This window comes from Acanthaster planci, linkage group LG16 (genome assembly GCF_054643075.1).
Source record: "Acanthaster planci isolate LZ-2023a linkage group LG16, COTS_SCS, whole genome shotgun sequence".
Lineage (NCBI taxonomy): Eukaryota > Metazoa > Echinodermata > Asteroidea > Valvatida > Acanthasteridae > Acanthaster > Acanthaster planci.
In genome coordinates this window covers 8,118,032-8,144,836 of record NC_141792.1, presented here as the reverse complement: position 1 = coordinate 8,144,836, position 26,805 = coordinate 8,118,032, and the positions used below count along the sequence as shown (strand labels likewise).

The window sequence follows — 26,805 nt, the reverse complement described above, 5'->3', positions numbered from 1 at the left end:
GATGAACCGCATGTATTTGTATGCCACTTCTTTTAAGTATCATTGAAGGCAGGGGCACAGGTGAATCAGGAGCGAATGAGAAGACTTCCACTTACAATTTCTAGGCAAATTTCCTCCAGTACAGAACGCGTAGGGGGCTCACGGTCAGGAGCTACCAGGCACTTTGTGGACGGTTCATCAGGTCAAGATAGGTCGTGGATCTCTTCCTTCCCACATTTGACGCAAGTAGCAAAAAAATGCTCTCGGTTCCAAGTCGGAAATCCCTTTATTCGCAGTTCCACTTTCAGAGATGTGGCTTTAACAAACAACGCTGGTGAATTCAACCTTCTGCTTTTCAGCTTTAGAACATGCGGCGGATTTCTCATTCTTGTTTCCTGGTTGACACGCATGTGAACATTCCCAAAGCACTTCAGACGCACAAGCAGGACGAGCCCTCCATCAAAAATTAAACGAATTCGTCATTTAATACAGGGCCCAGAGGCAACCAACTCGTTACAGATCACTGTCACTTTGGGGATCAAGTTTCTCTTAAACTGTGCACACTTTAAAACAAATATGCTAATTAAAAAACTGTTTTGCTACCGTTCACCCTAGTAGTTGCGGAAAACCTTGACAATGCAGTATTCTGCTACATAATTCAGTTAGCTGATACCATTCTAAACACAAAATTATGGTGACTGGTAAGGTGGCCTTGCAATTACTAAGCAAATTAATTCAGCAATGGTTTCCGCTAAGCTGTTATCTAACACAGGGGCCCAGTTCCACAAAGCTGCTAAGAATCATTGAGTACTCTCTATGCACTGGAAACACTTGCTGGAAAAACGGGCAACAAGCAAACTCGTTTTCAACTGATTTGCGCTTACAAGAAGCTTAGCAGGATGTTTCACTTAGCAGTTCTATGAAACTGGGCCCAGTAGGCCTTCAATTAACAAGAGACACAACAATCCTACAATTTGAAATTCAGGAGAAGCTGGTTCTGTCGCAGGTCCGAGTAAATCTGACCACTGATTATTTCAAATCAATCAGCCATGCTTTGGTTGCAAGTTCAACAGTTCGTCTCAAGAGCAGGCCAAGAACCACTGCACACACCCGATTAAACTTGAGTGGCACCGACGAACATGCTTATGCACAAAGGGCCTGCATTTGCAAGGTGCATCGCCCCATCATGCAATCTTACAGACGCTGCTGTCTTGGCAGTCAGGTATAAACCAACAGATGCTTAATGAAATCATCTCAAATGTGTATGGTGAGTTTCTCGGCTACATCTTAAGACTTGGGGGCCTCCTCTGTCGTGATTACTGTCGTTGTATTGGTTTCTGGACTTGCACTTGGCTCTTGCGGCTTATCCTTCAGCACCTGGGGGGGAAGGCCAAATATGAAGTAAAGCAACATCGACTACAACAATTACAAACTCTGCCACGTGTGGTTGAAATGTTTTTCACAGAGAAATTGGCATTAAGTGAAACATCCGTTTTCCCACGTACTGAGCATACACAGTGGGTGTTCTGTGTACATGCGAATCGGGAACGTACCGTACACAAGGATACTAGGATGAATTTCACCTTGGGAAAAAAATGGACGATATTTTGCCTTGTATTTGAAGATCATTCATTTCAAAGTCATTAGATCATTTTAAAAAAATAACCAAAAGGTAATGATTCAGACCGCACTTCTGTGCGCTCTAGCCGATGGGGAAATACATGTAATCAGATCGGAACTACTTTCGATTTAACCCAAACTTCCTGGGAAGTTTGTTTTTTTTGCTAGAATGCATTCAGAAACACAAAAAGTGAAATGCTACGATGAAACTCAATGGCACATACATGGGCAAGTTAGATCAAGGACCACTAGTTAACTAGTGGTTGGTGGGTGATGTACCTAGTGCATGTGCAGTGAAGTTGAAGAGCAAACGACCCTTGTCAACCGTTGTCAGGTTGTTAGGCCGAAGGGAGGAAAAGTGGCTGAAGGCGGCCAAAATAGCAAAACTAAAAGTGAAAATGGTTGTTTACTAGTGACATTATTTTTTCAGTATTTTTCTTATGCATGTAACTGGTCCTCTCTGTGCTATTAAAATGGTTTATGGCAACCAATGACGGACCAACCTCAGTAGGCTGGTCGCGAATAATTGACTAGACTAAAAAAAAACAAAAAAACAAAACTGCACAGTCCTCGATCTATCCAAATACTGAGCAACCGCAAGCCATTTCACAAAGACAGGCGGGGCCTGGAGTTTCTGAAGTTATAACAATGACGGCAAATCATTTATAAGGCACAGGCTGTCTGAAAAAAAAGGTGACAGTGAGTGGAAAAGTAAAAGTTTAAAAGTAAAGGTTATGTGTGAGAGCGAAACTGAATGAAGAGGGTGTGTTTTTTGGTGGTAAAGAGACATGCACTGTCAAACCTTGTTAATACATGTAAGTGCTCTCTCAACGCAACATTCTGCTTATAACAAGGAAATGTTTAGGTCCAATCCTTTGCTCCTATTATTGTAGTTTGATTCTTGCTAATACAAGGCTGCTGTTACATGTATGTAACAAGGTCATCTGCAAAGTCCGAAGAATCTCTAATTAATGAGGCCGGACTGTAATTCCTGCGTTGCTCTCAACTCCTCGGGTAAGGTGTTCCAGCGACGTGGTGCAAAGCTGGAAAATGTCTCTGCAGCTTCCCAATGGAGTTGTCAGGACAATCAGTAAATTGGATGGTGACCTCAGACCTGGTCTTAAAGTTGATGATGTTGCAACATTCTTTCAGATACATGTACAGTGGGGGCCGAGTCGAAGAGGGTTTTGAATGCTGATGTACATGTAGTAGAAGTTACAAAACATGTAGTCACATACATGTATGTGGAACTGTCCTAGTAACCTGCAGAGCGTCAGGTGGAAAAAGCTAGACATTTACCTTTACGATGGTTCCTTGCACATTGTAGGGATCCTTGAATAGATGGTTGCAGTTGGCTATACCCATCCCCAATCCTATTCCTCCGCCCATATGAATCGGCCACAACTTCCCTGAAATACAACGCACCAGGAAATAAATGCCCATTGGTCTAAATATGCTGAAACGTGACACCAGGTATCCCCACGAGGATCAAACCATTTTGGTCCCGTCAACAGGAAAGGAAGAGTGTGGTGGATCTTTCTCCTGGCAGTCACCAAACTTTATTGCTTCCTAAATGAACAACTACAGGACTTTTTTTCTACTTTGTCTTCAGTCAGGAAAAAAGAGATCAACTTCAGTTTCAACGGAAACCTTTGTCCAAGCTTTGAGGTTGGCCCAAAGCTCCGGACCTTGTCCATATTGGAAATATATGCAATAAACACAGTCCACAGAGAACACCAGATAGGGCATGTAAGTTAAAGATGAGTTTATTTTAAATCTAGCATAAAAAAGGAGTAAAATATATGCATGTTATCAAAATGCAGATGTATGTGTATTATATTGTATATGTTGTTATTTGGCATTCTATATTGTAAACTACACACATCCCTGTAATGATTTTTTTTCAAAACAAGAAGTGTACCACATGTACTTACTTTTGAATAGGAACACTGAAAATATGACTCCAAGGCCTAGACCACCACCTGGAACCATAAAATCAACAAGAAACAGAAGCAGTGAAATTGAATTACCGGTACATGTATAAAATAGTTCCAGACTCATGAAAACAATTGAAGATTCTGAACTGCAGAGGGGGGAAATCCAGAAATAAATTTGTTGTCTTTTAGGGGGGCATATTTCGGGGAGGGTGGACAAAGGGTGGATTTGTCAAAAAACAAAAAACTTAGGGGGGATTTTGGGGGGGGGGGACGACCACCCATTGCCATTTTGCCATCCCATGTCTCTAAGTGTTAGAGGATTTTTTTTCACACACAAAGGTCTGAAATTGCAATAGCCTAGGGCCAAGGCTTGCCACATTACTTAGGTCTCAGGGGTGAGATACATGTACATATGTAGGAGGAAAACAATATATTCACCAAATAATCACAATACTTAGGTTTGTAAGGCCCCACGGCAGTGTACTGTATGGCTCTATGGCATACATGTACATTGGTGTCTGCCTGATGAAGGTCCCCTTAAAATACCAATTTTGGCTCTCTGCATGTATATTAACCTTTATACGTAAAAAACCTTAATGGTAAGCTTGGGATTTTCCAGATTTTAAATGAGATTGTTTGAGAAATTGTAAAAACAGGAAAATCCTGAGGAAACGGTCCCAAAATTAGTATAAAATCCTGACAAATCCTACCCCTGATGTCCGAATTCCATTTCACACATCTGGGGAAGGATGTTCAGAAAATACAGTCATTATGTTGAGCCTGGATCCAGATAAAGATTAGTCGTGGTAAACTTCTGAAGTCCCCCTACGCACCTTTTGGTGCCCCCTGTACAAAACCTTAATTTAAGTGTGAAAGTAAAAGCATAGCTGGCATTCATGTCTGGACATGCTGGACCAACAAGTTCATTTTTATTCAAGTGATAATTTCTGCTGAGCTCATTAGCATAAGAAAGTCCCCCATGGTTTCCTTGGGAAAAGGAGATTGTCTGGCAACACAAAATGAAAAACACCTACGTGCAGAAATTGGGAGCTATCACATTTCGGGAGGTGAGCCAGTGTTGCGTGAATTACCAGGAGATAATATACAATGTAGGCCTGGTTGAGTGACCGAAATTGAAAAGAATGTTCAAAATGGGGCTTGGATGACAAACAAACCATGAAATGTATGCATAAACCTATGACAGAAATGAAACAGTCAGAGATCACTTCATAGTGTTCTGCAGAATACATGGTCTTCTTTGCTACCTGCTCACAAAGTCAATGAGACATCCATACACGTAGTATGATTTAAAAGAAATATTTCCAAATAAGAATTTTTTTCTTTTAAAATTCGTAAGAAGAAAACATTGTCCTCAACTGCCTTTCCAAATGGGAACCTGTCACTTTAGGCAGAATGGTTGGTCAATGTGGGATGAATGAGTTTCAAGTCCTGCTTCTGATTGGCCAATACCAACCCATTAGTATTTGTGATCCCCGTCCATGGCTTTTTCTGGTGAGCTTTACAATTTGAGGTTTGTAAATATTTTTTCCCAAATTTACAATGAAAGACTGTGTGAAAAGGGCACGGATTGAGGCCTAATAAAGTGAAAGCAGATTAACGTTGATTTACTTTTCCATAGGGGTGTGCATAAAATGCTTTGCTTGGTTGTCATCCAAACATGCAAAACCCATGGCATACATGTAATGCATGAAAAGTAAATTCAATTTTTGATTGAGAAACTCCATTAACTTCAGCTCAAAGATCAATTACATTGGTAATTCACAATTTCAATGTTTATGACATTTAGTTATATATAAACAGCTGTAGTACACGTTTATGTAGGTAAAAACTAAATAAAGATTGCTACTGACGTCAAAAGCACTCGTCAGGAGCAGCCAATAGAAGCCTGTTTTGATGACGTCACACTATGGCTCTGCAACTACGTGTAAACAACTGTTTCATTATTTCAGGGCGAGCGTGCCTGCGTGCATGAGTGCTGTGCTTGCTTGCACTTAACTGTGAATTAAAGAGGTCGGAAGGTCAACCATCCCAATATAAACAGGAGTAAGGTCGTGATGGATTTCAGGCATGGCCGTGCTTATTTGCCAAGAACAGCGTCTTACATGTATTTTACCCGTTTTTTTCTCTGTTCTTGTGCTATTAAACCCCTATTACGGCCGCAAGGTAAAGAAACTCTGGGGGGAACGAGAGCCGTACTGTGACATCATCAAATCGCTAAGTTTGTTTGCCGCCCTCATCAATGCATTTTCTTTACTCTTAAGCGTTCTCGCACAGTGGAACTGAACTACCAAAAGGACAATTTTTTTTTATAAATGTGAAGAGAAGCTGCCACGTGGGTCACGACAGGCCTAGTACAATGTGATATGGGTAACAACGACCAATTCCCACTGAGCATACAGTGCTTATTGATATACATGTACGTTGGGTAAGGGCAAAACTCTGTTATATATAATTGACCAATTCCCAGTTAAATAACCATTTTACGTCAAAGCACTGTGATTGATCTTTAAACATGTTAAACTGCACGATGATGATACATGTACTTGATAGGCCTAGACTGCAATAGTGCAAATGCTTTAACCCCAGAACTGTGGGGTCCAACGTCCGCCCCGTTCCCTCAGTTCTGGGGGTGCAAATGCATTACTCCACCACAATAATGTCTATCATGTTAGGGACATGAATAAATGAGCGAGGGCGCTGTTTATTTGCAAACTCATTTTTTTTAAATAGGAAACTGTGATTTTTCGCACGCTGTTTAGACATGTAGAGCTCCTCTTTAATATTTACTTTCCAATCTGAAAATGTTTGAAATTTGAAGTCAAGTCAGCATTTGATTCATTGAAATAAGGCACAAATAAGAACAAAGATTTTACAAAACATAAACTTGAAGCTTTTCAGTTAAAATGCACACTTGTCTTTGAGAACAAAATAATCACAATTTGCTCTGCATTACACGTGTACGAAAAAAATCTCAAAACATCCCCACTTCAAATTGATTTTTCTTTGCTCCCTACAGTCCGATGGAATCCAAAATTACGCCTAAGGAAAAGGTGGGGGTATTGGACAATGGACAATATACAGTGAGAAAAAGCACGAAATTCGACCAGCTGTGTTGTTTTGAATGCAGTTGGTCGAATTATCCTCCTGGCCAAATATTCCCGCACTTACCCCTACATGTACATCAAAATATTTCTTGCCACATCCTCTTCAAGTTCAAGATACATGTAACATTAGAAATAAAACACAGGGGTGCGGCCACTTGAAATTAAAGCTGAAAACGGGTCATGAAATTTAGCGTCAACAAGTTATTCAAGCATATTTATTCAAAGATTATTGTATAAAATGTCAATTAGGATCCTACATATCAAATTCATTGTATTATATCTTTCTAAAAACCAGTAAGTGATCCACTGATAATATTCAGATAACTCAATATTATGCAGACTCCATAAAGACTAATGAAAGCCATATTTGATTCAATATTGAATCAAACATGGCTTTCATTAGTCTTTATGGAGTCTGCATAATATTGAGTTATATCTTTCTGAAATGGTACTTGAGTGTTGAAATTTGAGTATTTGTGTATTTGTGTATTTGAAATTTGAGTATTTGAGTGTTGAAATTTGAGTATTTGATTCAATATTGAATCAAACATGGCTTTCATTAGTCTTTATGGAGTCTGCATAATATTGAGTTATATCTTTCTGAAATGGTACTTGAGTGTTGAAATTTGAGTAACAAAGTCGGGCCTGTTTGTGCAGTCCGACTGGCTGCCAACTCTTCCCGTAATCAGTTTAGGCTAGGCCTACCTACCAACTTTAAGCAATGTGTCCGAAACGCACTGGTCCCACTTTCGTCCCAAGACATTTTCACTCTCTGTGGTCGTGGACTCCGCCATCTTTCTAATTACCATATACCCAGCATGGTATGAACTTTGACCTCAATTAGACTTTAACACCGTGTTATCATTGTGTACACTGGATGGAGCCAGGGGCTCTGCAGTACAGGTGTATTTTGTTGCTGAGCAAATTTTAACCGGCCTACCAAGTACCAACACGTTGAAACTGAAACCAAAAGTTCTGCTGAAATTGAAAAGTTTAGAACTGCCGAGTCAGGCCAACGTGAAAATCACGTGAAACCTTGAACTTTGCAGCTATGGTCTGGCACCTCTAGCCCGAACAGCTTCTCCTAATTTTGATTACCTTGGAAACCAGACTACTGTTTTCATTGACACTCCCACGGTTGACTTCCCGTGTCACATGTCATGAAAAGTTCCCTGAAGTCGTCCAAAGATTACGGTAAGTCCCCGCAGAGCTTCACTATGGCGGAACTGGAAGATGTCGGTATATAATGCATTTTCTCGCATGGTTTTTATACCTGTTGAAATTATTTCTGTCGAAAACAGAATGTTGGTGCTTGTAGAAGAAGGCGCCATCGGCCATCGGGATTTGACTTTTTTACTTGGGGGTACTCGTGGTTAAAAACCACGGCAACATCACAGATGAGATGGCACTGTGATTATTTGTACACTAAGCCTGCATGTACACGTACATGTATGCAGAGACACCGCCCTTTGTTAAATTTTTATGGTTGTCATCATGGTAGTTGGTACATTTTTTGGAAGGCCATGTACGGACAACTCTAATTTTCCCTTAAAATGTTTAATTGTTGTAATTAATAGCCGTGAGAAAGTGATAGCATGTCCCAAAAAGTGAAATTTAGCCAAGAAACTTCTGAAGCATTTACATGTACGTAGCCTACCTAGAAAAAGATTCAGTTTTTTCATACAAGTCTTATACTGGTTTGTGCACACGGGCACAGCGAAAAATTTCCCATTGGTACCGTATTAACACGGATGGGCACGGCGCTGTGGGATACTAGCACGGCGCTCATTGGCTAGTGCGGCCAGCACATCCTTGGCTGAGCTCATGACGTCACAATCAGCACGAGGCGAGGGTATCCACACTCAGGTGTCTGCACTAACGGACGCACTGCATGCACACTAGGGGCATAAGTGTTGTCCGTATATAACTCTTTCCCATTTTTTTCACATGTGCAAACTAGTATTGAACTAACCTTTTGAACATGTTGAAAGGATAAAATAGGCAACGTAAAATTAGGCAACATAAATTATGTTGCCTATTTGTCAGATGGAAACTCGTTGTAAATTGTGTTTATTGTACAGCTGCCATGAAAAGTCTTAGCACGGAGCATTAGGCTTATTCTTTAGTAATAATGTTGTAAGTGGTTCCTTCCTCCGTTGTAGAATGGGTGAATGTGATCAGAATCTACTGGTCATTGATCTTGGCTTCAGGATTGTACCTTTTGCTCAGATCAGCTGATTTCCTTATTTTTACATCTTCCTCTGCAAATATTGAAATACTTTTTGTGAAGTCATTCATGACATGGGATTTCCTCATTTTTCCTGTGTTGTTTTGTCTTTTTTAAAATTCCCAGTTGCATGCCGTGACTCAATTAACCTTTAAAGCGTGAAGAATTTAAATGATGAGCCCACATGGCATGGCTGGCAACACTCAAGGATTTTGATTTCCAGAGAATTCTTTGAGCCACCTCATACTCATGAGTTCCAAGGGGGAACTCATACTCATGAGTTCCAAAGGGGAACCTTGACTGGTTGCTTTTTTACAAGTGGAAACTTACCGAACACGCATATGTACATAAATGTATTTGTTCTTTATAAAGAACAGTTTTTCATCCCTGAGACACCTCACCAATCGAGTTGCCTCTCCATTTGTCCACTCATTCATGTAGGCAGCATGGCTACGACGGACCCCTCCAAATCTACAAAGGCGTGGTCCTCGGGTTCAGAAACGGACGTCAATGCCGGTGATGCACCAGTGACCTTCGCTGACCTTGGGGTGCGGCCAGAGGCCGAAATTGTCCAGACGTATTTTGGAAAGGTCTGGTCGAAAGTCCTTATTGTTTTTATTATTTTACAATCACTTAAAGAGATGACAGTTCAAATACAAGTCTCTAAATTTTGGGGAGTTGTAGCCTACTGGTTTGGATCGGGGTTATGGTTGGTGATTTCCAATGGTAGAGTCGGGGTTCGAATCCAGTAACTGGCTTCCAGCTCATGTTGTGCCCTTGGGCAAGTCATTTTACCCCAACTTGCCTCTCTCCACGCAGGAGTATCAGTGGCCACATGTACCTGTTAGGGCAGAGAAAGTTGTTCTTGGTTAGCGGTTTCCCCTGAAATGGTAGTGGCATAAGGCCCTATACACTGAATTGAATTGAATTGAGATGGTTTGAGGGAATGTTTATGGGCCTGGTGATCAGGGATGACAAGAGTGCACGCTTTATGTGAAAATGCCTAGATCAGGTTTTCAGGTGTGAGTCAGTGTTGTATTCGAGTCCATCACAAGTCCCTGTAAGTCCATCACAGTTCTTAATTAAATTCACAAGCTGTTTAAACAAGCTGTGAATTGTTTTGTCATTGTTAACCCACTTTTCACTGGCCTTGTGAAGGGACTTGTGGAAGGACTTGCGATGGACTTGAATATAACACTGTACGAGTGCCCCTCTAAGCTTAATACCAGGGTTTTCCCCTTGTACCAGCATCTATGTTCACATTGTTTTCTCGTTGTGGTCTGGGAGTTGCAAGAGTTACGAGTGCAGAGTCTTGACGACTAGACCTCTGAGTTTGCTGGATCAGTTAACTGGCTTGAATCCAAACCAGCAGCTGGGACCTCAAATAGTCAATGAGATATTAATAAAGCTCTTGCAATGCGACGTTGGGTTTCATACCAGGCTTTGCCCTTACACCAGTGTACACACAGTGTGGTCCAAGAGTTGCAAAAGAAAAAAGGCATGCCCAACGGCAAAGCTGAAGGTGAATTAATAATCGGCCCGATCGTGCTCTTGTTTCATAACAGAGGCGTCCTATCTCAAGCCTGTCCCGCAAGGAGTGGGTGTTTGGCGCATTGGCCATCCTCAGCATTGTGGGAGCTGCTGGTCTCACCATTGAAAGGCTGGTCGATTTGAAAAAAGATTCCCAAGATTTCACATTTGCCATGGTCCTGTTGCTCACCATCTGTAAGTACTGTAGATGCATGTTACCAGTAGGAACTCCTTGAGTGACTTTCAGAGCCAGTTTCATGTCCGTCTACATGCCAAAGACTTGTTCGATTGGAATACTTCAATATTTGCACCCTCAACTCTCTATTTGATCAAATACTCAGTCATACCAAAGTCCCATGAAAGCAGAACAAAATATGCATGCTTATGTGATGGTCTCTACCCCAATGAATTTCGAGACAGAGGTCGTCCTCTATTTTGAATTAGTCCAACTGATGTTCAAACCCAATTGTCGATTTACATGTACATGTATGATTTCTGTCCCGGCGACATCACACACCACAAAATTATGGGCCTTATTGTTGGCCATATGCATTCACCTTTCAATTTACTCTGGACACCTTGAGAGGTTCTTTTAGAATACAGTTTCATGACCAGACAATTGAATTTTTGATTGATTGAGTATTCATGATTGGGCAAAATGTTTGAATGAATATTTGAATGCATTTGCAAAACTTTGAGAGTGCACTCTCAATGGTTCTGCTAAATTAGAGTTGTCATGCAAATTGTAGACTGCCACATGATGAAGCGTTCACTTTTCTTCTGGTCAACTGATTATGAGCACATTATTTTGGACTAAAACCCAGCTTATGGCCAGGTGAGCCAGTGCTTAGAAGCAAGACATCCTCCAATATAAACTGTTGTGAATTGGCAAGATCTGCGCATCTTTGAACCCCCAGCAACCTGATTCTTGGAGGCGATTGCCCCCGTCCCCTCCCCCGGCCTTCTCTAGATTTTTGTCGTCTGCTACAGGTTTCTGCCTTTTCTACGTGCTGAATGGCATCTTCGGGGAGCGCCCTTACGAGTTACTCATCTTCATCGTGGGAACCTTGATTCTCATGATTTACAGCATTGTCAATTATGCACAAACAATCAACACCTCAACATTGAAGCAGTATGAGAGGGACATCAAACTTGTGAGTTCAGTCTGAGTGTCTTTCTTTCTCTGTTCACAATTATTGAGATTGCTAATTTGTGATCTTGTCTGTGTCATATTTGAAATTTCAAATTTCTGGTAAAATGTGCTCTCAAGGAGTTTAAACCTCAAAGACTGTTTCCTTCTCTTTCTTTTTTGTTTTGGACCATCTCTTAAACGGGGGTCCCCCCTTTTAGGCAAAAAAAGCAAGAGGGGACATATTATATTTGATACTAGGTGGTGCTATTCACCCTAAAAATATAAGGGAAAAGGTCTGCTGACCAGGGTGTCTTTCCACCACACAGAAACTTCATATCTACAGTAGTTCAGAAATACCCTATAATCTTCATAATACCCTAGGATCTTCATATCTAGTTCATATATACCCTAGAATCTGCATACACATATCTACAGTAGTTCAGACATACCTTACAATCTTCATAATACCCTAGGATCTTCATATCTAATTCAGAAATACCGTAGGCTTTAGTTCAACTTTCCCTTTCCCTGTTTATATGTAGTGGTTATCTTAAATTGAATCACCACTCCCCAGCTTTGCAACACTGCTAAAAATCCCTACCTCTACCATAGTACATGTAAGTAATTCAGTGTTTGTGACAAGAACCCCTAAACGAAGACATTAAGGACCAATCAAATTGTATGGGTATGCCTCAGGAAGAGTTGCTTGTTGAGCCTCCATAGTTCTGTGGTCATTTGTATCCAGTAATCCATTCAGCATTGTGTACATGTATTTCACATCAAAGTACATGTATATGTGTATTCATACACGTCAGTAATTAGTTTCTCAACCTCTCAAACAAAATGGTGATATAACCAAATGCATTTTTCCAAGCCACATACACATTCCACGCCCATAACTCTGTTTACATGAATTCCTAATGTGGATGTTCTTTTATCTTGTGTAGTAAGGGGAAACCTCCTAAATTTTTCTTGAACTGCGAACACTGTTTGAAGCTGGATGTTTGTTATAATCTCCCACAACTGGTCCCTAACCCAGACCCCTGTTTTCAGAGGTCAGGCAAACCTTGTTTTAGCTGGGCTTAGTCCACACAAGGTTCACACAACCTGTGCTGCATATACATGTACATGTATGTCGATATGTTTTGTTCTCAGATCCACACATGGATTAATAGGCCCTGTTGACAGATGGAATTAACCCTAACAGTCCTCAATCCTTCACCCGTTGGAGGACTGAGGACTGTTAGGGTTAACGACCAACAAGGGGCTGGCTGTACCGGTACATTGTTCCAGAAGTCCAATTCTCCTACAGTCTTTCTTCAGTATTGTAACTGTTTGTTTCTTCCTAGGCAAGGCTGATTATTGTGGTAGCCCTCGGCCCCGTTAACATTGTCCTGGGAGCCATCATTGCCAGAGAGTACTACCTGTCAAGGAACCTCATCTTCAGAACGGTGGGAGCCAATATAGACCTGCAAGGTACGGTAGTAACGGCACCACAGCTCATAAGCCAGGCATCTAGTATTCAACGAATGATCCCAAGGGATCTCAAATATTTGTATCTTGTTAGGATGGGGGTTGACGTTCAAGAGCATTCAGTGGGTGTAATAATGCTTCCCGTTGCTATGGAGTGCATATTGTTCTCATGGCAACCACCTTTTGCTACTCTTCACGTTGTTCGATCCATTTTGCTCGCTAGGAATGAGCATCTCACAGTGTGCATGCGCAAATTTATATGAAGTTATTTGCAAGGAAATCAAACCCAGTGGTTGTCTCATCATTGAAAAATAACAGCTAGGCCATTGACTGGTCGACAGCCATCGACTGACCTTGCTGTGCTAAAGGGTACACATGCAGAGTTCCCTGACAGCATTGATTTATAGCCTATTAGCTCTGCACAGATCTGGATCTCTATCAGTAGTCCGTTGTTGGTTCGCTGACACAAGAAACCTCCAAATGGATGGAGGGAACCAGTATTGGGACCACTGATTGGGATCTCAATCAGAAGTCCGTTGTTGGTTCGCTGACACAAGAAACCTCCAAATGGATGGAGGGAACCAGCATTGGGACCACTGATTGGGATCTCAATCAGAAGTCCGTTGTTGGTTCACTGACACCAAAACCTGCCAAATGGATGGAGAGAACCATCATTGGGACCACTGATTGGGATCTCAATCAGAAGTCCGTTGTTGGTTCACTGACACCAAAACCTGCCAAATGGATGGAGAGAACCATCATTGGGACCACTGATTGGGATCTCAATCAGAAGTCCGTTGTTGGTTCACCGACACCAGAACCCACCAAATGGATGGAGAGAACCAGTGTTGGGACCACTGATCTGGATCTCCATCAGTAGTTCGTTGTTGGTTCACTGACACCAGAAACCTCCAAATGGATGGAGAGAATCAGCGTTGGGACCACTGATTGGGATCTCAATTGGAAGTCCGTTGTTGGTTCACTGACACCAGAAACTCCCAAATGGATGGAGGGAACCAGCATTGGGACCACTGATTGGGATCTCAATCAGAAGTCCGTTGTTGGTTCACTGACACCAGAAACCTCCAAATGGATGGAGGGAACCAGCATTGGGACCACTGATTGGGATCCAGATGTGTGCGAAACAAATCAGCCTTTATTATAGAGCTGGGCAGGAGTGCAGCTGTACGTCGTTTTGAAAGGGAAGCTTATTATGTTTGCTCACCTTCCCTTTAGGGGAAAATTGGTCGTTACCAGCTGCATGGATTACCTAGATGCCTCATGTTTTGTCAGAAACAAGATCAGCTCTTTAAAGACTCTGAACACAGACAACAAGGGACACAGGCATGATTAAAATTACCAGCCGAATCAGCATAAATATCACGTGTGTTGGTTGCTATTCCATTGATGACCACGCCATGCCTCTGTGCTGGCAGGAGCTGATGAAATGGCTCATTAACCCTGGCAGTTAACCACTGGATGCCAGATGACTTTTAAACCTAGAAATAAGTCCCTTGTTATAATGCAGATGATACAAATTCAGTATGCAGTGCCAGCATATAATTGTCCCCCGGGCCAAACACAAGTAATTCTCATTGAGTTTTGTACGTACACAGAGGCATGAACTATTCTGCGGAGGGCTTGCATGTGTGGAACCCCCAAGCGACCATGTGCAGACTGCTGGGCATTATAGTCCTTTTTCACCCATGTGATTGAAAGTAAACAATGCCACCACATGTTGACCGCCTTGGCCACGGTGATGGCATATATTCCTATGGGCAGCTTTGACAACATATCATAGGTGCAGCAGGATTGTGACATCACAAGAAAAAGGTCTATAGTCTCGGACTTCCAATAAAGTGTTGATGCAGGAAGAAATGTTGCACAAATAAGACTTGAAGCTATGCATGGCGAAAGTACTAACTATGTGAAGTTTGCGGTGACACCATGTAATCAAATACTCTCTTTGAGTGTGTGTGGTTCTGAAAAGAATCAGGGTTCACTCGACGTTTCGAACAGTGTGCTCTGTTCGTCTTCAGGAGAATGAGTGCCAAATTCTGGAGTGTGTGGGGCTTAAGTACCGGTGGAGAGGATTCAGTGCAGTGGAAACTCGTTGATGCGGAACAGCTTGGCTGGTGGTTGGATCCTAATCTTGTGGGTTACTGTTGGTGGGCTCAGTGAAGCGTGTCATTGTTGCCGTGGGTGCCATGGGGGGAGGACTGTGGACCGTGGGTATAGGTGACCCATTGGTCTGTAGGGGGAGTAGGGGGCGCCAGCTGTTGCTAATGTTGAAACCGATGTCTTGGGGTACTGTGTTGTGCTTGCAGATCTCGATGGCTTCTCTGATGCGTCTTGGGTGCCATCTGTTGACAGGAACAATGAGTACTGCGTCTTTCCAGTTGATGATGTGGTCCTTGGCGTGTGAGTGTTTGACAATGGCAGATTTGTCATAGTCTCCTCTGCGTCCGTGGGCAATGTGTTCTTTGAGTCTGGTGGAGAGATCTCTGCCAGTCTCGCCGATGTACACCTGCCCACATTCACAGGGGATCCTATACACTCCAGCCTTGGTCTTGTGTTCTTGCTTGTCCTTGTGGGTCTGCAGGCTGGCTTGTAGTTTCTTGGTCGAGGAGTGGTACACCTTGATGCTGGCTTGATTGAGGATTCGTTGGATTTTGTGTGAAGTACTACCTAAGTATGGGAGGTTGACTATGGCCTTATAGTTGGGGGGTTGGCTTTGGGTATGGGAGACCCGACAGCCGGGGTGGTCTTGGGTCTTGACTTGACGCTGATGGTATCCGTTGAATTGGAGTGCCGTTGATATGTGCTGGAGTTCATGTTGTAGGTGCTCTTGGTCGCAGATCTTATACGCTCGTTGCACCAGGGTTCGGTTGACTGAGGACTTCACCCTGGGATGATGGAAAGATGAGCTGTGGAGGTACCGGTCTGTGTGGGTGGGCTTGCGGTAGACGGAGTGCCCGAGGGTACCATCTGCCCGTCGATGGACCTTGACGTCAAGGAAGGGAATGGAAAGGAATGTTGCACAGTTTGTGAACAAATGACCAGTAAGGGTCCAAGCTTGTGGAGTAATACCAAGAGCTAGTGGTTAGACACTGAAGAACACTTTTTCTTTATGTCTTAACTTCTACTAGATTTGTGCTCCAGGATTTTCCTCACGGAGAGCTTGTTCAAGATAGACCTGCAGCTGGAGGTAGGTGTCCTACAGAAGCCAGTGTCATGAAAAATTTGTACATCGTCTCACCATGCGTAAGCCTCACTGAATACTTTTGTGGCATAACTATGTAGTATGTTTAGGGTCACTTTCACAAAAGACCACTTAGCTTCACAATGTTGATTGTTTAAATGTTGATTAAACTTTTAGAAAGAAGCTGGTTATGGCTCCACCCATCTACTACTACTTCCCATATTACAGCAGACATTACATAGTCATTAGGTTAGCTCCACCCATCTACTACTCATATTACAGCAGACATTACATGGTTAGCTCCACCCATCTACTACTACTTCCCATATTACAGCAGACATTACATAGTCATTAGGTTAGCTCCACCCATCTACTACCACTACCCATATTACAGTAGACATTACATAGTCATTAGGTTAGCTCCACCCATCTACTACTACTTCCCATATTACAGCAGACATTACATAGTCATTAGGTTAGCTCCACCCATCTACTACTACTTCCCATATTACAGCAGACATTACATAGTCATTAGGTTGGCTCCACCCATCTACTACTACTACTCATATTACAGCAGATATTACATGGTTAGCTCCACCCATCTACTACTACTTCCCATATTACAGCAGACATTACATAGTCATTAGGTTAAGCTCCACCCATCTACTACCACTACCCATATTACAGCAGGTTTTGAAACAGAACATCAGAAGAAGTTATGGAAGTTCTCCAGTCAGCACACTTGCATTGTTGCTAAAGGCACATGAGCTGTAGACCTACACATGTTTTGGACTTTAGTCTGAAATTTCTGAACCAAAATTTTCAGAGCACATTTGATGCCACTCTCCAGGGCATTTCTCATTAATACTTGATACTGATTATGAGTACCAGATTCCATTACTCAGGTACTCAGTTCAATTGTACAACCTCAAATACTTTTGTGTGGAAGTTTGAACTCTTTGCAGATTTCAAATGCCTGAGTTTGACCTTTCCAACCCTTCTGCTTCCAATTTAGCTCACCCTGGTGATCCTGGTGCTGAAGGCAGGAGTGACACATCTGGACACCCTGGAAATTGTTGTGCTGGCCGTAGGAGTTTGCTACGCAGCCATGTGGTTTGCATGCGGTCTCTATGCGGTGAGTGGATCGTACCCAAACCCTCCCCTAACAATACTGTACAGAGTGGTATTTCGTTGTACAAGTGGAAGTGATGTCCCTATATGTGGTAACTGCAGGCATTGCTAGGCTTTTCATGGGCAGAGCAGTTCATTAGAGAATTGTGCACATTTTGTGCACATTTGAATGTGCACAAAAATGAGAGTTTTCTATATTAAGTAGCACACATCTACCTCTTTATGGGTGCAACAAGAGGAATGGCCCTATAGAATTCGGGTGGCCACACAAGAGCCTAATACATTCATGGTATGATTTGGCATGGAATGCCGACAACTCATTTTCAGATGAATGCGTCCATCACAAGACATCTGAATGGAGTGTACTGTCCGCCTTGAGCAAAAGCCCCAGGGCTCGAAATTAACGGGTGCAGGGTAGCTAAAGTGCACCCCTTTTTTTCAGAAATGCACCCGTAAATCATAATGATGGGCACAAGTACTTAAACACCCGTTTGATTCCATGTACCAGAACATTTTTACTGTTTGTTTCTACTTTTGTCATGAAACATAACAACTCGATCAAGGCTTTAATCTCTGCTGAGGTCTAAGCCGTAAGTTGTCAGTGTCATTAATTTAAACAAAAGCAACAGCAAGGACCATGGTCTTTGTTTTTTTTCTTGAACATACACTATGTCTTTAATATTGTATTGGAGCTACAGTGCTTGCTCCCATAAAGTGACAAATTCAGCTGTCTGCGGAGCAAGTACTTGGTGATGATTAGCCCAATTTTGAGCCCTGAGCACCCATGTTGGTAGGGGTGGTCATGTTAGTAGCAATGCGACTGCAACATGTGCATTTCATGGTCATTTTGTGAACCAGCGAAGTGTAATTCCTACCAAAGGAGCTTGTATTGCTGGGAAATTTGCACCCTTTCTTGGTCCAGCGCAGGGCTCATAGCATGACTTAATTCCAACACTGCACATTAATATACCCAAGTGAGCTTCCCCACTCAACTTGGTTTCCAGGGTACTGGTCCCTCTGTTGTCTGCACATAAAGTCCAATCGAAATTCGAAGAGGGACTAAACTCAAACATTGATGTCATTTGGGCCAGGAGCTGCACTTGTTTTGTCAAACTTTCCTTTGCAGATGTACGGAGAGAACAAAATACTGGTGTTCATCGTCCTGGCTTTCAGTCTGTTCGAGCCGGCCTACATTATCTACAAATTTGTGGACGTAAGTGTGAGATATACACAGCTGAATAAGGCAGCTCAACAATGTTGCTCACAAGCAGAACATCTGATTAGATGCAGTCAATATCTGTTGGACAATGGTGACCAGGCAGATACCTGGATACATTAACCCTAACAGCCCCAAGTTCTCCAATTTCAATACGATTTTTTCATACGCCCTAGGGGGTTAGGGTTAATATGTAAATCCATATTGGTAATTGGGGGGGAATGGGAGATGGGGAAAGGTAGGGGATGACTTGCCCGGCTATGGAAATATGGAAAGTGGGGGGGGGGCGACACCATATACACTATAGAGGAGGCAATATTTGTGATGAAGATGTAATGTGTATCAAGTGGGAAGCGGACTTTGCTGCAAATGGACCAAGTGGGAAATGAACTGTGTGGAAGATGAAGTGTGGGGAAATAGGCTATGCTAGGAGTGATCATATGGGAAATGGACCGTGTTGGAAATGGAATTTGCAGAGAAGCAAAACTGGGAAAAGTAAATGCCTAATTTTTGTATACTACGTTTTTGCATTCCCCCCCCTATCAATGGTCTGACAACAGGTGGGAATGGATTGGAAGACCCCCACTGACAACAGACTGGTTCCGGCCGCCATTATCATGGCCGGTGCACTCGGCTTACTCGTGAGGGCTGCCCTCTGCTGCTTCCTGATCTATGTCTATCGAAACTTCGGTAGGGGCATGAGGGAAAAGGGTGAGTGGAAATCAGTAGTGCCTCCTAGATGGCTTGGTGTAAGAACATGTCACAGGATTCATGGTCAAGGCTGCTCTAAGTCTTCCCTCATTGGAAATGCACAAGCACAGGCCATCATTATTCACAGCCCTACTCTGGCAGCATACTTCAGACATGGCAAGCTTCTTCTCACTCGAGACAATGTGGGTTGGGTGTCTCCGTCTTGCAGGGCCAAGTCAAAAGTGGTTGGAGAATTTATCAAAATGACTTGTAAATGGGCTAAAAGTTGGAATTGAAACGGTCACGACGTTTTGTGTGAAGAAACCGAAAGTGTGAAGAGAAATTCTTGCTTGAATGAGAACGCTTTGTTTTTGTGGAGAAGTCAGTTGGCAAGTTGTTTGTAAAGAACAGTGGTTGTTACAAAGTTTGCCTCCAATACAATATTGGCTTTGCCATTCGTCATTGTGCGAATGTGAGGCCCAAAAGTGGGACATTTTGGGGTTTCTTTTACACCTCAACCTTGTTTCTGTTACACCTTGTTTGTCTGAAAGGTAATTTGCATTACCTTATTTGTCACTGTTAGAAGTAAAGAAATTTAAACTTAATAAAAAACGATTTTAAAGAATGACCCAAATTCTAAGCACAAGAGCTCATACAACCAGTCCTAATGAAATACAAAAATCCAAATGCCAATTTTTCCCTAAAACGTTTTTGTGTAAGCAGCAAACCCGTAATGGCATACTTCAGTTTTGCTTCGTCCTTCCTTGTAAGTCCGAATCCGTCCGTCCATCTGTCGGGGCATCCGTCTGTCCACACAGTTTTTTCACAGTAACTTGAGAAAAATTCCAAACCAAGTTCAAACCTGGTTCTTGGGTTGGACTTGGAGTCCTGGAAGAATCAATTTTGAGCCCCATAGTTCAAAGGTCACGGTTATTCTGCTTCAAAGAGCAGAACTGGTTTTCCCAATTTAACTCCAGCTTCATAGTTGGTATGCATGTTATGGGTTTGGTATCTGGAAGCTTGTTGATTACGGCATCACACATGTAGGTAAGTGGTACATGTAAATTACAGTGTTGTTAGCACAATGTTTACTTTTGATCATAAATTCAAGTCGGACTTATAGGAATAGGCTGGGGGGTATTTGTGTTTGTTAATACGTCATGTCTGTATTGTCCATGCAGCGTACGGCAAAATAGGAGGGGAAAGTAAGGCTTCACCCACAGCAAGCACCTGAGATGCCACAGGTAGTGTACCAGCCAGTACTACGTAAGAATAGATCTCAAAAAATTTTACTGAACATCATTTGATCTTTGGATACCATGGAAAGATGAAGGTTTTTTTAACAGCCGTACACAAGATAAATTTTATAAGGAAAAGGGCGGATCCGTGAGGGGGACCAACATGGGCCAAACACGTCCCCCCCAAAAAAAGCAAAGAATTTGTTTAAGGTGGGGTGAGAGAATGGTATGTTTTTGTCTATTTCTCTTCCTTCCAAAACCGTGCAAAGTCCCCAGAATTTGGCTTCACCCCCCCCACCCAAAATGCTATAAAAGGTTACCTGTAAAAATTTCCAAATTGTCTGCGCCCCCCAAGTTTGGCCACCCTGAAAAATTGGCTCTGGATCCGCCCTACGGACATATTGTATATATCTGTCTTCCACTCCTAATTCTAAACACTGTATGATGTCATGTTTTGTTGATCCCATGGAAAAGTGCCTTATTTCATCCGTTCAGTATTCCATTGCTTCAGTTGCGTCCCTGTTACGCGGGGAAGACACCGTTTATTTAGACATTATTCACTAGTCCAAAATTTTCTAGCTAAAATGTGTATTTCTGGGCAATGTCCTCCCACTTGCCACCACTGAATCTACAACTTATCCCACAAGAAGAGAAACTGTCACACAACAAAACATCCAAAATCCTGACAAGTCTTTCACTGAAATAGCTGCTCCTGAAATAACATCACACTTTTTTGCTCATGAATATGCATGCAACATGTATGTAAGCTTGAAACCCGCAAAGTGTAAAGTGCTGTTAAAACTGGCAAAACGGAACATAGAAAACAAGGTGAAAGGGGACAAAAAGCTGCGTTTACGAGGTCTTAAAAAATTCCATTCCATGAACCCTTGGAAATATTTTGCACACTTTCTCAGTGACCTCCCTAGGGCAGTAGCTATGCTGGCCGGCGCCGGCCGGTGTTACTACCGATCCGATCAACAGTACCTGTCGGCACTAGGGGTGAAAATGAAGCTTGCCGGTCAGCATAAATTACAATGTATGCTACAGTATTGCAATTTTTGTTAGTGTTGAGAAAAAAAATAGGCTGTTATTATTTTTTAAAATTACCAAAAACAACCAGCACTAAAAACTTCCTAGCTACAACCCCGGACCTCCCTAATGCTCTGTGTAGTTCTTATTTATGGTTCAACATGAGATTCAACGCTGTACAGTGGTTCCGCCCCTTCTCCCGAAGTGCATACACATTCCCTGTTTCTCCTTGAATTAAGCCTGGTTTCCTATGGTCATAAAGAACGCCACCGCAGACATTCGTGGAAGAGATGCTGCGTGACGTCATTCTACCAAAGAAAAAATAACAAACAAAATGGCGTCCAAAACTCGGAAAATATTTGCATAAAATGCCTTTCTTAGGTGGTAATTTCGTCTCTCGAAGCCAAAAACTGATACTCCAGTTTGATTTTTTTATGGTCAGCTGTTTTGTTGACGATTTGGACTGCATATGTTAATAATAAGGAGAAAATGGACAAAATGAGTGGTACTGAGCAAAAGGAGCATCGCGGTTTGCCCGTCGTGCCAGCGTGCGTGCGTGTTTGTATTTGTCTACTCAGCGACTTGACGCAGACAGTCGGCAAAGTTGAACCAGGCTTAACTTTGCTGATCCGTCTTGGGTTTGCGTATGTCTGGGTCATTAGCGACACTTCATTTGACATGTTTCCACATGCCTGCGTTGCAGTTTGCATCTTGATTGCTTTGCTCTCTGCATTTCTTACGTCGATATAGAAACCAGGCTTTACAGTTGCACTCATGGCCCTGATGAAAACTAAAGGGTAAGAGATTGGTGCTCTGTTAAAATGATATTCATTGTATAAAAGCTGGTCCTTGCAGGTTTCACATGTGTGAAAGTTTATCTCCCATTCGATGCATACTCTGTGTCAATGAGTAGACCCCCGTCCATCCCCCCACCCTCACCCTACTTATAGACTGTACGGACGGCCTCTTCCCTCGCAAATCAGTTGGAAGTGCCAACGCTCCCACCCCATTATTGTGGGTTTTAAAACTTTTTTAAAGTTTGTTTTCATTATGGCCAAAAGAACCATGCCAAACTGAGTTTCATGTCAAATGGGGCCCAGAGTACTTACGATGTCCCTTCTAATGTGGCAAAAACATGACTTTTTTAGGGGTGAGGGGGTGAATTGTCATATAATCCCTTAAGTTTATCTGTCCGAGTGGACGTGTACTTCACACAGTAATCCCTGAAAATCGCTGGTGTTACGCCCAGGATATGCTGAATGCAGCATCTGCGAAGGCATTCATGATTACCAGTGGGAAGTGTCGAGTATGTTACCAAAATAATTTTTAAGGGTGTATATACAGTGTTGGCATTTGCCCTGTAAGACGACTATTGAGTATGCACCCTTGTTGCCCTAAAGGGTTTTTTTGGGGGGGTGCGGGGTGGCAGTGCTGGGAGATGGATCTGCTCCTTTTCGATCCGGTTCATCAAATTCAAGGAGAAATCCGTAAGCGGGCCAAGACGTTGAAGTTGAATGCATCTCGAATGTTTGGATCCGCTTGAGAACAGAGATGTGTTGTGGCTGTTTTCAGTTCACGCTTGAAAGTGTTTGAAGACAAGAAGACATTCTTGATGCTCAGAAGGCCCAAGATATTTCTTTCCTTTCCCCAACCCTGGAATTGTTTTGGTTTTAGTATTTTTGTTTCAAGTTTTCCTCTTTTCGATGTTTCCCAAACCTTTCTGATGTGGAATCAACATGCTTGGTTGTAAGTCAAAAGGAGAAGGGGTGTTGGTATATTGAGTGTGGTCCGGTATTCCCTATTGGTTGGCTGGTGTATCGCTTAAAGGAAGGGATGCAGCAATCAGTTTATTTTGTGAATCGTTTAAGCTGCTCCTCGGATCTCTTTGACCTGCTAGCAAACACTTCTTACAATCGGTCACCCAACAATACACTTTAAAATAATATTAATTAAGCACGATAACAATTTTATACTCAGTTGTTATTAATGTAGTTTTTAAGTATGTGTGTTTTTATAATGATTTCAGGATGCTTATGTCTTCAGAAATGAAGCAGATGGCACAGAGTGTAAGCAGATTAAATATTTATTTTATAAGATAGAAAGTTTTCATTGTTAATACAGCATTGACAGAAAAAGAAGACCCTCATTTCTCCCATGAATGGAAGGAAAAACGAGAAATCTAATCTCGTTAAGAAAAATGATAATCTCCAACGGTTAAACCTCAGTTGAAGTTTTGTACACATGAGTAATTATGACGTAAGTGCTAGTTTCTGTATCCGTCTACATTAAACATTTCTGGGCAGAAGTATTTACTCAACAATAATATTGACTTGAAATAAGTTGTAAGTAGCTCAAAAATAGGTTCACGTTAATGTTTTTAGTGCTTTTCCCGAATTCACGTGTCAACATACATGTAAATAGGGATGGAACAATCGTTTTTGAAAAACTACAAGAACGCCGCACTTCGGCCCAAGCACTGCGGTAGTGGTTGGTAGCTGGTGAGGGGAGGGTCGTCACTCGTGCCTTGTTGCAGTTGCCGCCCTAAGGTTCGATTCTGGGTGTGGCCACGGGTTCTGTGCACGTTACCTGCCTTCATAACATTGGCAAATGCAAACAAAAATGAAACGTGATTCGTGAGTTGTCACATAGTGTGCCTGCTGTTCCTACTGATATCCACAGAAAGGTTAAAATTGTTAACTTCCTATTTTATATTTATCCGGAAGTCATGCCTAGACAGTGACATCACCTTCACGCCCAGGTGATATACGCGTTATATTCCTCTTCGACCGATAGGGCGTCACCCCCAAAACTCAGTGAGTTTGCGCAGGCGGCTTTAGGTAAAGAACGCGCACGTGAACATGGTGCCCATCTATAGAGCTATTAAGTTAGTATGGTTCTTTTCTTGTACCACCGAGGCGTTTCCTCGGATTGTGTAGGTATAACCTAGACCTTTACTGACGGAGATTTACCCAGCAACGTCACTTAAGCCAAATGTCTTGCAATACATGTAAAATATTTCTCGTGATTGGTGCACTGCTGATTTACATTTTTTTTTCTTCAGATTAATTTCTTGCCTATTGTTGCTGAGCTTCTGTGTTGATTAAAAGCACGCTTAGATGTATCCCAGTTGTGTTTTTTGTGTGCTTGACGAGGGAACTTTACCCAAGTCTAGTAATCGTTTATTGCTGCATGGTAGGAATCAAAGATTTCATATCTAGTTATGAATGGACATATCACTCAGTGCATGTGTTGGAATACACGTGCCACTTTAAATTCGTAAACACTGAGTTGCAAGACGCAAAAAGTTCCCTCGTCAGCTATGGTCTGATATCGATACTCTGGTCGTAATTGTTGCTTTATTAAGATACACTCTGTCAGTTTCCACTTTTGCTATAAACCTCTTTTTTGTACGTACTATCTAATACCGGTGTGTCACAATAGTGCGCCTCCAAGAGTTTGCCATGCGTTGGCCAGTCACAATGTGCGAAATCCGTCTACCCTTTCTAAACACGCACTGGGTCGACAGACTTCGCACACTGTGATTGGTCAACGCGTTGCAAACTCTTGGAGGTGAACTCCTGTAAATCGCCGGTATTAGCGTGGAAAAAATGCTAAATATAAATTAGTTAAGTCGAAACAAAGTTAACGCTGGATGTAACACTTAAAGTCTCCAGATTTTTACATATTTAATTTTTCTATCAACTAAAGGAAGCTTAAAATGTTATTATGTAATACTGAAGATTTGTATAAATTGTGTACATTTCCTGAGTACTCTCAATAAAAACATAAGTTGTCTTTTTCGTGCAAAATTAGCTTGACTGTTGTCACGTGTTACGATCATCTGTCAACTTACCCAGTTGACTGTACAAAGTAACATTGACATCTTGAAAAAAGTTCCCTTTAGTTTCCAACGCTAGGAAGCGTAGTTGCTCCTCTGCTGTTGGCAGTATGCGCATTAATTCCATTGATAGCCATTTGACATTTCATGGACAGTCTGCAGGCCAGGTTCAAACTTTTTGCAAAAGCGAAAACGAACGCCAAGTGGTAAGGCCAGATCAAAAGTTCGGCCGGTTCAAACAGGCGATGTGAAAACGAAGCGAATTGACAATACGAAAGATTGGAGGCAAAGTTTGGCTCCAGTGTGTTCAACTTTAGTAATTTCGCCAAGGGACGTCACAAATTCGTGTTCGCTCTTGCGTGAGACATTAACTGACCCTTTAATAAAGGCTGGCGCAAATGACCTTGCCGAGTGCACCAAGTTAAGTATTCGAAACGTGTATGTGGGCATTCAAGTCATTCATGTGTCAACAATATAAACAAGATTCAAAAGCTTTCTGTAATTAGAAGTAGGAGGGTTGACTTTTCCGATTTTGAGTTTTCCGATTTTGAGAAAATCCTTTCATTCTTAAATTCAGTAGAGTGCTTTCTTGTCCCTTAATTAAGGCACGTCTTGCCAAATAAGCACAAACAGTATGAGAAAACTTAATCCTTCAAAATCGCCCACCAACAAAGGTCGGAAGTAACATGGCCGCCAGGCCTGTATTATCCGATCCAGCTTCTGCACACAAAACTCAAGTAAACAACGGAATCGGTTCCAAGAGAATGCGATTTAGGATTTAGGTGCAGGTAATGAGTTCATATTTCTTTCGCTGCTGCTAAGAGCGATTTGAATTCGCGCGGCTCGGTCGGTCGTAGTATTACCAGTGAGTTTGTCGCAAACAGGCGTGTACGTGAAAACAAAAATTAAAATGCCGTTATGCAAGACTTTGTTTCCACCAAAACATATAAGCATTTTAATTTGATAGTCAATGTGATTTAAGGCAAGTTATGTGTAGGCTAGATTTGTTCACATTTCCGTCGCCACTGCTGAGAGCAATTTTGCTCGCGCGTTTGCGTCACACTTCATTACCAGTGGGATTTTTGCAAACAGGCGTGTACGTAAGAAAGCATTTTAAAATCCCGTCATGAACCAAGACTATGTTTCCACCCAAAACACATAAGCATTTCAATTGGATAATCAAACTGTACAAAGAAAACGCTGTGAAGCGCTACCCCAGGTACCAAACTACAAAATACTTGATCAATTAATACTTTGCACCAGATAACATATTTCACTAAATATGCTCGCGTCTACAGAGGTTTAAATGTTTTGAAGTAGTTACTAAATGAAGTTACATTTCCACTACCCATAAATTAGACACACCAAGTTTTATCAATTAATTTAATCCACACTAATACATTGTTACTAAATGGGCTACATATACATATTCTATGGG

At 42.1% G+C, this 26,805-nt stretch overlaps 2 protein-coding genes across 4 annotated transcripts; one reads left to right on the top strand and one right to left on the bottom strand.

The window, feature by feature from the left end:
• Window positions 1–445: 445 nt before the first annotated feature.
• Window positions 446–7,527, bottom strand: LOC110986555 (MICOS complex subunit Mic10-like). Its single transcript, XM_022248501.2, has 4 exons — window positions 7,371–7,527; window positions 3,534–3,581; window positions 2,899–3,008; window positions 446–1,356 (listed from the first exon to the last, which is right to left on the bottom strand). Exons 1-4 carry the CDS (start codon window positions 7,468–7,470, stop codon window positions 1,267–1,269), a joined length of 348 nt encoding a protein of 115 aa, XP_022104193.1. The 5' UTR covers window positions 7,471–7,527; the 3' UTR covers window positions 446–1,266.
• Window positions 3,218–25,341, top strand: LOC110986544 (uncharacterized). Of its 3 annotated transcripts, none has more exons than XM_087147041.1 (10): window positions 3,218–3,348; window positions 9,330–9,478; window positions 10,454–10,613; window positions 11,409–11,572; window positions 12,900–13,026; window positions 16,173–16,231; window positions 17,241–17,360; window positions 18,483–18,569; window positions 19,133–19,283; window positions 20,444–25,341. In XM_087147041.1, exons 2-10 carry the CDS (start codon window positions 9,335–9,337, stop codon window positions 20,494–20,496), a joined length of 1,065 nt encoding a protein of 354 aa, XP_087003167.1. In that variant the 5' UTR covers window positions 3,218–3,348; window positions 9,330–9,334; the 3' UTR covers window positions 20,497–25,341. The 3 variants fall into 3 exon arrangements, with proteins under 3 accessions (XP_087003167.1, XP_087003165.1, XP_087003166.1); XM_087147039.1 differs by lacking the exon at window positions 3,218–3,348 and adding an exon at window positions 7,716–7,855; XM_087147040.1 differs by lacking the exon at window positions 3,218–3,348 and adding an exon at window positions 7,855–7,900.
• Window positions 25,342–26,805: the final 1,464 nt, after the last annotated feature.